Raw genomic sequence first — 11,943 nt, forward strand, 5'->3', positions numbered from 1 at the left:
GGTTGGTCACCCCCTCCCACCCTCCCTCACCTTCCCTGTTGAATTCCTGGGATGCCCAGACCCTCCTTCAGACAGTCTGGCTGCTCGGGGCCTGAGCTGAGCTGGACACATGGGGGTCTGGGTCACCTCCCCTAGCCTCCCTGCAGCCGAGATCCTGGTTCATCTCACCCAGACTCCCCACGGGTGAGCAGCTGCCATGGTGATAGCTGTGGGCTGTGCAGAGGGAGGCCAAACCCCGTGATCAGACTGGGGTGGCTTCTGCCACCAGTCAAGGAAGGTGACCCCCATTCTTGGCTGGCAGGAGTGGAAGAAGTGGGGGGTTCCCAGCGGGAGTGGGACAAGGGGATCTTTCCAAAGCAGCACCAGTCAAGAAGCTGGAGGGAAGGGCTTGTGAGACAGGAAGGAGGGAAGGAGGGGAAAGAAGCAAATGGATCAGAGGAGGGGGTGGACCTGGGGAGGGGAGGACAGGAAAGTCCCGTCTTTCCTCTCCTGTTTTTTCCAGGACGTGCAGAGAGGCTCGTGCACTGACGGCCCCAGGCACCTTCCCCAGACGGGTGGCCCTGGCGTGTACTTACTGCCAACGGCGGAGCCTGCGGCGGCACCTGCGGAAAGAGGGAGGTCACAGAAGAGTAAGGAGGGGGTGGCAGGGCTGGGGACAGGAAACCAGGGGGGCTGGGGCACCTCACCATGCAGGGACTGGGTCGGATTCTCCACTTACACCCTCACTGGTGCCTGAGAGGGAAGGGCTGCTCTGAGCCCATTGTGCAGATGGGGAAACTGAGTCTTGGAGCTGTGACTTACCCCATCAGGGGACCTGCTGATAAGCCTCTGCTGGGGGCCTCACATGCACCCTTCTCATTTGACTTTAGACTCTCAGGTCCTCCAATGCAAGGCAAGGAGGCCGGAGGTCATCCTCTGGCGGGTAATGGGGTGTCGGAGAACATGAGGGTCCTAGGCACAGGGACAGACTGGTTTACTGGAGGCTCTGATGGAAGCTGCCACAGGGGGAAGCCGCTGTGCCTGTGCCCATCTGGGAAACACAGGGATGCCTGTGGGGTAGACGGGAAGGCGATCACAGCGGCTGTCACGTGCTGAGGGCTTTCTGCATGTGGGCCCATGCTGAGTGCCGCCCCACCCTGGCCATTCAGTGCTCAGGGCTTCCTGGTGGCTCAGATGGTAAAGAATCTGCCTGCAATCCAGGAGATTCGATCCCTGGAAGATCCCCTGGAGAAGGGAATGGCACCCCACTCCAGGATTCTTGCCTGGGAAAATCCCATGGACAGAGGAGCCTAGTGGGGTAGCAAAAAGTCGGACACAACTGAGCGACTAATACTTTCACTTTACAATTTGGGTTTCCCTGTAAAGAATCCATCCTGCAATGGAGGAGACCTAAGTTCAATTCCTGGGCCGGGAAGATCCCCTGGAGAAGGAAATGGCTACCCCCTCCAGGATTCATTTGCCTGGAGAATTCCATGGACAGAGGAGCCTGGCGGGCTACAGTTCACAACAGCCCTAGGGCAGGCTTCTAGGGTCCTGGTTCCACAAACGAGCAAAGGCTCAGAGGGAGAGACGGCTTGTCCAAGGCCTCACAGTTCTGAGTGGCAGAGGCCTGACTCTGACCCTGACCTGGCCCTTTCTGTCTGTGTGCATCTGTGCTCTGGGGCTGCGGGTGCCCGAGGCCACGGTCTGACCTGGGTGGGAGTCGTCAGTCTCAGGAGGAAGGAGCCGGGGCCACAGCGTCCCCTCCAGGCAGTCCTGACAAAAGATGGGGCGTGAGGAGCCCCAGGGTGGTTGCTGGGGTGTGGGCCTCTCTTAGTGACTCTGGGGGCGGGACAGTGAAGGGTGCCTGGGGGGATGCGCCGGGGGTCCCACAGGATGACCTGCAGGTAATGGTATCGGCCTGTGGGTGCCGGGGGATCTCACGGATCCTTCTAGGAGGAGAATGGGGCCCAGAGAGGGGTTCAGTGGGAGGCAGCAGAACAGTTGAAGGGAGGTGAGCCTTTGAGTCAGAGGGAGGTGACAGCAACTCAAGAACTGGTTCTGGCAACAGAGATGGGTTGACGTCCTCCGGGTGGGGCAGGGCTGTAGCCCAGAGCACTGTCTGTGCCTTTGAAGGCCCGCGGGGGGGCTGCAACTCCAGTAAGTCACCCTTCAAAGGCCTCGAGAGTGTCCCTGGCACACACACGACATACTGTCACAGCCTCATCGCTAGGCTTCCAGCTTTGATCAGCCTCAAGTTACATAAAGCTTTCACCACTCGGTTGCGGGGAGCCGATGGACGGGCTCCAAAGAGTGTGCCCAGGAGGGGCGCGGGTCGAGTGGTCCCAGCAGCCCAGCCTGGCTTGGGAACTGGCTCCAGTGCTGGTGCTTAACTTGCTGCCAAACTAAGAGGGCCCTGAGGGTTGCTGGGCCTCAGTTTGCTCATCTGGAGAGTGGGACCATAATGAAAACACCATCTGAGAGGTTATCAGAGGTGGGAGGAGCTGTATATAAAGTGCCTGTGCAGCCTCCTCGACAAAGCACTGGCCGAGTGTCAGCAAGTCACTTGGTAGGGTTGGGGGAATGGCTGAGGAGAGCCCACCATGGACGAGCTTGGACCCTTATCCACAGCAGCTGGGGGCTCCCTGGGACTCAATTTCAAGGAGACACCCAGGGACTGTGCTGGGGGCTGATGACGGGGACCCCTGAAGTGTGTTCATGGTGCACGTGTGTGAGGGCACACCCTGAGGATGGACTCTGGCACTCGAAGACTGAGCCAAGAGAGGAGGGGACTGTGTAGGGGGCATGGCCAGGGCCTCGGAGGATCCCTCTGTAAAATGGGACCAGGAGACCCACTTCCAGGGGCCACCCGGAGGTTCAAGGGGGGACCCCGTAGCATTTGGTGCCATGCAGTGCCTGTAAATGTCCTGTAAACACTGAGACATTTACGAGGAATGGTCAGCCTGGAGGGAGGGGTCCCCACCCACTCCTCCCTGACACCCTGTGGGCCTTCTCTCCTGCCTGGGGGTCACGAAGGGGAAGGTCAGTGAGAAGGATGCTGAGTCAGCTCATCTTAGGTTGCCAGCAGGATGCAGGCATGCTAGAGGGTCTTGATGACAAGGCCTGGCACTTGGGAGTTTGGTTAAAAAGGGCGTGCCCCTGTGTTCACATGTGTGTGCACATATGTCATGGCATGCATGCATGTTTGTATGCATACCTTTTTGCATGTGTTCACAAATGTGTGTCAGTGGTTTGTGTGCACACCTTTGGGTATCTGTGCAAGAGCTCACAAATGTATGTGTGCACGCACGTGTGCATGTTTGTGTGTGTTCATATGTGTGTGTGCATGTGCGCATGTTTGTGTGTGCACACCCGTGTGTGTGCATGCACGCAGATCTATGTGCACACCTGTGTGTGTGTGCATGTGAGTCTGCATGCATGTGTGCATGTTCATGTGTGCACATCTTTGTGCGAGTGTGGGCATGTGTTCACACACGTGTCTATGCATTCATGTTTGTGTGCACACCTTTGTGCAAGTGTGTGTGCATGCGTGTTTGGGATGAGATCCGCAGCTCCTGAGGCTGCAGGTTGGGGGAGCCCATGGCCTTGCTGGTCTGAGGTGGGGAGGGGTGGGGGTGCCCAAGTGCAACGGCCAGTCTGTGTACGCACATGCGTTGGGAGAGCCATGGGGCAGCGGCAGGTAGGAGCCGGCGCGCCAGGACCGCGTGCGGAAGCTCCTCTTGCACTTGCCGCAGTCAGGGCCCGTGGTGTTGTGCTCACACTCGCACTGCAGGCTGCCCTCACGCACGGAGCACAGGTTGGCGTGCAGGTTGCACTTGCACCTGGGGGGACATGGAGGGGGCAAGGCATCAGTGAGCATGTAAGCGGGCTGTTCCGGCTCCCTGGAAGGCTGGGAGAGTGTCGGGGTGGCCAGGAAGGGACCCTTGAGGCCACCTGTCCAACCTGCCAAGACTCTCCTTTGGGACAAGTACCCCTGATGCACCATTCTGAGTCCTTCCAGAAAGAGGTGCCCCTGGCTCCTGCCTCTCACGGGGTTGTCCCAGATGCTGTATTTTTAGTAACACAGCTTTTGATCACCATGGCTTTCAACCATGGTGGTTGACAGGTAGCAAGAGTTACCTGCCCTTGGTTGCATGGACCTGACCCTGGCCTCAGGTGGCATCCCTGCTCTTGGCTGTGGCCACACCCGTGCCCTTGAGAGCAGAAAGAAGCCCTGATTCCCAAAACCCTGTCAATTCATCCATACATGTATTATTCATTCATTCATTCAAATATTTATAGGCAACTCATCATTTTGAAACCAGTAAATAAAGGGAAAGAATCAAGCACTTGTCTTGCATGTCCTATATAAAGCATACCTCCAGGTAACCAACAATTGATGAGGGGATGTTTCTTTTTATAGAAGCAGTCCAGCTGCTGATTGAAGAAGGAAAGATAGAATTAGAAAGTCGTCATGCAGCATCCCCTACTGAATGGATGGCTGTGGGCACGGAGCAGCAACAGAGACGTCCAGAGAAAAACTTCCCAGTGGGAGGATACAGCCCACCCTGCAGTAGTCTCGTCAAGACAAATCAAACTTGAATCTGATCAACGCTCTGGAGCAGATTCTGGATCAGCTAGGAATTCATTAGGGAATACAGAGGACAGCGAAACAAACTAAACACCACCAGGGGGGATGCAGTAGCAAAAGCCAGAAGTGATGACATAGCTCCTAGGACTGATGAATTGCAAGGGGTGCAAAACTTGATACAGAGGAAGGAGGAACCCCGATTAAAAAAAACCTCAAGGGCAAAGCAACCAAAGGCAGCACTGGACCTCATCGGGGCCTTGGTTCAAACAACCCCTAAACTCAGATAAACAAAGTGTATTTGTGAGACAGTTTGAACACTGACTACCTTTTGGTGATATTAAATTGTGTGTGTGTTAGTTGCTCAGTCGTGTCCAACTCTGCAACACCATGGACTGTAGCCCACCAGGTTCCTCTGTCCATGGAATTCTGGACAATTCCAGGCAAGAATACTGGAGTGGGTAGCCATTCCCCTCTCCAGGGGATCTTCCTGACCCAGGGATCAAACCTGGGTCTCCTGCATTGCAGGTGGATTCTTTACCGTCTGAGCCACCAGGGACACCCAGTGTTAAATTAATGTTTATTAACTGCAGTGATGGTATTGTGATTGTGTGTTTAAAAGTCCTTATCTCTAGAGACACACAAATATTTACAGATGAAATGATCTGATGGCTGGGATCTGCTTCAGAATAACACAGAAAGGGAGAACATGGGGAGAGATGGAGACAAAACGAGAAAGGCTATGAGTTAATTGCTGAAGTTGGGTGACAGGTATGTGGCAGTTCATTACAGTAGATTCTATTTTTGTATGCATGTTGGAAAACCTCTGTAATAAAAGAGAGAGAGAGAGAGAGTGCTCTACATTCTGATATGGGAAGATTTCCAAGATAAATTGTCAATATTTGTAAAAAGCAGAATAACATGTTTGGTAGAGTTTTCTTTTTATTAAAATAAGTAAAGAAAAATATTTATAGGGCACCTGTTATGTGCCAGACTCTGAGCTGGGAATGGTAAGTACAGTGGTTGATAAAGCAGATGGGGTCCTTATTCTGATGGAGCACAGCATCCAGCAGGGACACAAGGAACAGTGGTGGGGTTGGGGCAGGGGGTTGATTAATAGGTGGAGCCCAAGGGATTTTAAGGGCAGTGGAGTGATCAGTATGACACTGTCATGGTGGACCCATGACGTTATGCATTTGTCAAAACCTACAGAACCCAGACAGCATCAAGATAGAGCCCTAATGTCAACTGTGGACTTGAGCTGACGATGGCATGTCAGTATCGGTTCATCAACTGTAACAAAGGCATCACAGAAAAGCAAGATGTGAATAACCTAGGTATTAGGAGCCCTCTGTGCAACCCACTCAGTTTTCTGTAAACCTAAAACTCCACGAGACACAATCTTAAAATGATAATTATGCCAATCTTTTTAATTATAACATCAACGTCAGTTGTCATCAGCGCCCACGTGTTCTACAAAGGAGAGGGGATCGTGGGGTCTCAGTCTGAGCGGGGAGCAGGATAGGCTTCCAGGAAGAACAATTTAAATCTGAGACCTGCAAGAGCATCAAGAGTTACTCAGGCAAGGAGGGGAGAACCTTCTGGAGGAGACAAGAACATGAGGGAAGACATCCCTGGGCCAAGAAGAGCTCAACCAATGAGGCCTGAGATGAGATGAAAGAGTGGAGGAGGCCAGACCTGACATGGAGGCTGGAATCTGTTCTGGAAGCCCGGGGAAGGTCAGAGGTGTCCTGCTCTGGCCCGTGTTTTATATGTCATTGTGGCAGCTCCATGGAGGATGCTTTGTCTGGGAGATCAGAGCTGGGGCACGGTGGGGTGGGGGGTGGCAGGGAGGAAGCTGTGCCCAGCTGGCAGCAGAGGGCAGTGGCCTGGACGAGGGTGGAGGCACCTGCGTCCCACCAGTGATGCCCAGAGTGGGCAACATTCCCCATCGCTGGCTCCCAGCGTCTCTAAGACTGTTTTCCAAAAGCTTACCCAGCATTTCTCCTTCAGCTCACAACTCCCCTCCTCTTCACACCTCGCCTCCCACTCAGCGATGCTCCTCCTGGACGGAGCGTCCCCCCTTAGCCTCTGCTTATCCACATGATGAATATTTAACTTCCTGCATCTTTTCGCCTCATAAATCTGTCTGCCAGACCCTTCATCCTGGCTCTCACTGCCCCCACCCACTCCTGCCCTCCTTGTCTCCATCTGACTGGAGCACTGCTGTGAGGCTGCCCTTCCAGGGCAAGGATCCCAAACCGGGGGGAGCTGCTTGCCAGGTTTCTAGCAGCCCTGCAGCTCTGAGTTAACCTGCTGCCTGCTGGCTTCAGAAATGTCAGAGCTGCCTTTCGTAATATATATATTTTTTAATAATTTTCTGTTGATATGTTGCATTTTCATTTTAATTCAGTTCAAGAACTTTTTCTTTTTTGGGCTGCACAGCATGATGAATCTTAGTTCCTGGGCCAGGGATTGAACTCGTACACCCCACTGCCAGTGGAAGCTCAGAGTCTTAACCACTGGACCACCAGACAAGTCCCCACCTTCCTTCTTATAACTTCTCTCTGACATTAGATCATCTTGCAGGATGGTTATGGAAATTAGATACAGCCATGCTATGGGGTATGATAAAGCCATTAAATATTTATTTCCTGGTGGCTCAGCGGTAAAGAATCTGCCTGCAATGTGGAGACCTGGGTTCGATCCCTGCATCATGAAGATCCCCTGGAGAAGAAAATGGCAACCCACTCCAGTATTCTTGCCTGGGAAATCCCATGGACGGAGGAGCCTGGTTGGGCTATAGTTCATGAGGTCAGAAAAGAGTCAGACGTGACTTGGCAACTAAACATTTCGTTGTCAGAGGCTATTTCAAGCCCTGGGAAATGTTCCTAATACAAATGAAAAAAACCAAAATTAGTGTTTGCTGTGTGCCAATGGGCATCTCATTTGGCCTCTGAATGGCTACCAGAGCTGGTATCACTGTCACCTTCCCTTTGAAGACGAGCAAACGGAGGCTCAGAGAGATTAAGTATCTGGCCCAGAGTCACAGGGCTGCCCAAAACTGACTGGGACTGGAACTCAGAGATATCCAGCTCTGGAGTCCAAGAGGTGAATGTGGGTTAGAATATGGATTGTAAAAAAGTAGGGCAGCAAATCGTGTGTATTATAGTGCTATGGACTGAACCGTGTCACTCTCAAATTCATACGTTGAAACCCTGACACTCAATGCAGCTGTATTTGGAGACAGAGTCCTTGGACTTCCCTGGTGGCTCAGACGGTAAAAGCATCTGCCTACAGCGCAGGAGACCTGGGTTCAATCCCTGGGTTGGGAAGATCTCCTGGAGAAAGAAATGGCAACCCATTCCAGTATTCTTGCCTGGGAAATCCCATGGATGGAGGAGCCTGGTAGGCTACAGTCCATGGGGTCGCAAAGAGTCAGACATGACAGAGCAAGTCATGTCTGACAGAGTCCTTAGAGGGGGAATTAAAGTTAAATGAGGTCAGAAGGGTGGGGCCCTAATCGATAGGGTTAGTGCCCTTATAAGAGGAGCAATAGACCCCAGAGCTCTGTCTATCATGTGAGGACACAGTGATAAGTAGACCATCTGCAAGCCAGAAGGAGGGGTCTCACCAGAAACTGACCCTGCTGGCATCTTGATACTGGACTTCTAACCTCCAAAATTGTGAGAATAAATAAATGTTTGTAGTTAAAGCCCCACACTCTGTGGGACTCCATTATGGCAGTCCAAGCAGATTATTTTCAGACTATGGGCTTCCCAGGTGGCACTAATGGTAAAGAATCCACCTGCCAATGCAGGAGACTAAGAGGTTTGGGTATGGTCCCTGGGTTGGGAAGATCCCCTGGAGGAGGGCATAGCAACCCACTCCAGTATTCTTGCCTGGAGAACCCCATGGACAGAGCAGCCTGGTGGGCTATGGTCCACAGGGTCACAAAGAGTTGGACACGACTGAAGCGACTTAGCATGCACACACACACCAGACTACAGTCAGCTTCTGACTGTGTGTAAGCTCAAACCTGAAACACGAGGACAACACATCTCGGTACTCCTGCGGTTGTCGAGGGAGGGAGGGGACGGGATTGTAAATGATTTCTATTTCCTTCTTTGTCACTTTGCATGTTTCCTACATCTTCTACAGCAAGCAGAAAACAGATGAGATTTGAAAACCTGAAATCAGGCCAGGCTGGTTCCTGAACTCACACAGGTATTTCCTCTCAGGAGGAGGAGCAGGTCTATCAGGGTCCTGTTTGGGAAGCCACTGCTCCATGTGATGCTCACGACTCTCAGTTCCTGGGGCCACAGATGTCCGCCGAATTCTCTGGACTAGAATTCTGATGCATCAGCTGGCGCTAAAGTCTATGCTGTTTTAACTTCATCTTCCTCGCCCCCTGGTCCTGTCAGGCTTTACTGTAGCACAAAGCTGAAATAAACGGAGCTTGAGAAAGTCTGTTCCCTGTCTCTCTGGAGCTCCAACCTACGATCACACATGTACTGGGGGCCTACTATATGCTAGGTTCCGGGAAAGGCACAAAGAGGGTTGGGCAGGCCCCAGCTGGCACCGGGGACCCTTCTTCCTGGAAACATTAGACCCAAAGATGGTCCACGGCAAAGAAAGATTCTGTGTTTGGCTCTTATTGGTCAACACATACGATGCTCTCCTAATGCTGTCCTACCCTGCTCCCTGATTGCCCCATCCACCCAGGGCTTCCCTGGTGGCTCAGACAGTAAAGAAGCTGTTCTGCCTGCAACGTAAGGGACCCAGGTTTGATCCCTGGGTTGGGAAGTTCTCCAGTTGGAGGAAATGGCTACCTACTCCAGTATTCTTGCCCGGGAAATCCCACAGACAGAGGAGCCTGCAGGGCTACAGTCTATGGGGTCACAAAGAGCTGGACACGACTGAGTGACTAACACTTTCACTTTTTCACCCAGAGTCCTAGTGTGCATTAGCACATCAAAGGCTCTGACAAGTCCTTCAGGAAACAAACCTGCTGAGTTGTCTAACTGAAGTTTGCTGGCAAAACATATTTGACCTCGGAAGGTTTTCATTTTTTTCATCTGAATTCCTATTTAACATGCCACAGAGCTAGCTGGAGAGGAATACCCCAGCCGTGTGGAAGCAGGAATGTACACCATGCCTCTGGCCTGAAGATCAGATATTTTTAGATATCAGCTACAGAAAGAAAAGATTGCCATCTTAACTTTGGGTGATCACACTGACCTTGGCTTGTTAAAAATTTGTTAAAGGGCAGCTGAATCTGAGAAGTGTATTGCAATTACAATAGATGAGAGTCACAGAATGTGAGAGCTGGACAGGCCTGGCAGTGGTGAGAGGTACAGGTGGAGAGAAGCCTGTCCAAGGTCATGCAGTTTAAAGCCCACTCCGGATCCAAATCCAGACATTTCTCCCTGACCCCAGCTCTGCCCCACCCCACGCTGGTCATCCCCTCCCACCATCTTCATCTCCCAGAGGGTGTCTTGGCTTCTCTGCCTCCCTGGTTGAGTCCCGGAATGAGTATGGAGAGCAGTTCTGTGCTGGACAGGGCTGCCAGGAGGAGCCCACACGGTGTGGGGGAAGGCCCACCAGGACTGGCACAGAAAGAGAACCCAGTCAATGGACCTGCTTCTCAGACTTCCTGACTTGTGCAGGGAGCTCGGGTGATGCTGCCTGTGTGTGTGTGTGTGTGCGTGCACGCACATGTGTGTGGGGCTTCACCTTTCTGGCTCTCTCTCTGTGTCCCTCTGTGTCTCTCCAACTCTCTGTCTCTCGCTGTCTCTGTCCACCACGGTTCTGATCCTGCTTTCCTCTGGACCTCTGCACATGCTGTTCCCTCTGCTGGATGCGCTGCCAGGCTCTGCTCCTTTCTCCTAAAGCTAACACCTAGTGAGAGTTTTAAGTTCAAGGCCCAATGCCACTTCTGCAGGCAGGCCTTTCATGATCCTGCCTGTATCAGCCCCTGCTACACTCTCCTTTGTCCCAATGTTCGTTGTGATCAGCGTCATCTCCCAAAGTGGACCACGAGAGATGGTTGGAGAGATGTGAGTATGAACTGCAGAACAGTTTAATAGTTTTTTTTTAGTTTTTATTACACAGCTCCCCTGATAGCTCAACTGGTAAAGAATCTGCCTGCAATGCAGGAGACCTGGGTTCGATCCCTGGGTTGGGAAGATCCCCTGGAGAAAGGAAAGGCTATCCACTCCAGTATTCTGGCCTGGAGAAGTCCATGGATTATATAGTCTTAGACTTATTTGCAGAGAAGGCAATGGCACCCCACTCCAGGGCTCTTGCCTGGAAAATCCCATGGATGGAGGAGCCTGGTAGGCTTCAGTCCCTGGGGTCTCTGCGAGTTGGACATGACTGAGTGGCTTTGCTTTCACTTTTCACTTTCATGCACTGGAGAAGGAAATGGCAACCCACTCCAGTGTTCTTGCCTGGAGGATCCCAGGGATGGGGGAGCCTGGTGGGCTGCCGTCTACGGGGTTGCACAGAGTCAGACACAACTGAAGTGACTTAGCAGCAGCAGCAGCAGCAGACTTCTTTGGGATTCTCCACTGATAGTTCAGTTGGTAAAGATCCACCTGCAATGCAGGAGACCCTGGTTCAATTCCTGGGTCGGGAAGATCCCCTGGAGAACGGATAGGCTGCCCATTCTGTTATTCTGGGGCTTACTTTGTGGCTCAGTTGGTAAAGAATCCACCTGCAATGTGGGAGACCTGGGTTCGATCCCTGGGTTGGTAAGATCCCCTGGAGAAGGAAAAGGCTACCCACTCCAGTGTTTTGGCCTGGAGAACTCCATGGTCTGTATAGTCAATGGGGTCACAAAGAGTCGGACACGATTGAGCAACTTTCACTTTGATTACACAGTAATTTTTTAAGGGACAAATTCACCAAACCTGGGAATCTCAGAAATATTATTGTCTAAGCGAGGCCAAAATTTAAAAGTGTATTCATTAAAAAAAAATCAGTAAGTAAACAAATCATTTGACATATCCTTATGCTAAAGACTGGTACTAGAACTCAACCTCATGCCATCAACAAAACTTAGCTCAAAATTGATCAGAGACCTATATGCAAGAGCTAAAATTAGACAACTCTGAAAAAGAAACGGGTAAATCTTTGCAACGTTGGATTAAACGATGGTTTCTTACACATGACACCGAACGTACAAGCCACAGAAGAAAAAATAGAGACACTGGACTTCATCAAAATTACATACTTTTGTGTTTCAGGGGGAAGCCATCAGGAAAGTGAAAAAAGTGGAAAAACACACAGAGTGGGAGAAAATTCTTGCATTCTTAACTGAATCCCTGTGAAAACCCGGAAGGCATCCTTCTTCCCATTCTACAGATGAGGAA

The 11,943-nt window shown here is 51.7% G+C and overlaps 1 protein-coding gene across 1 annotated transcript in view; it reads right to left on the minus strand.

Annotated features, from left to right (window-relative positions):
- Positions 1-11,943, minus strand: part of NTNG2 (netrin G2) — a 76,586-nt gene that overhangs the window by 14,746 nt on the left and 49,897 nt on the right. The window contains exons 5-6 of the mRNA XM_010856941.1: positions 3,649-3,821; positions 576-602 (exon numbers count right to left, since the gene is read on the minus strand). Coding sequence (XP_010855243.1) covers positions 576-602; positions 3,649-3,821 — 200 coding nt within the window. The remainder of the gene's footprint in view (positions 1-575; positions 603-3,648; positions 3,822-11,943) is intronic.

The sequence above is a fragment of the Bison bison genome, unplaced genomic scaffold, assembly GCF_000754665.1.
Source record: "Bison bison bison isolate TAMUID 2011002044 unplaced genomic scaffold, Bison_UMD1.0 scf7180017864375, whole genome shotgun sequence".
In the NCBI taxonomy this organism is placed as follows: Eukaryota; Metazoa; Chordata; class Mammalia; order Artiodactyla; family Bovidae; genus Bison; species Bison bison.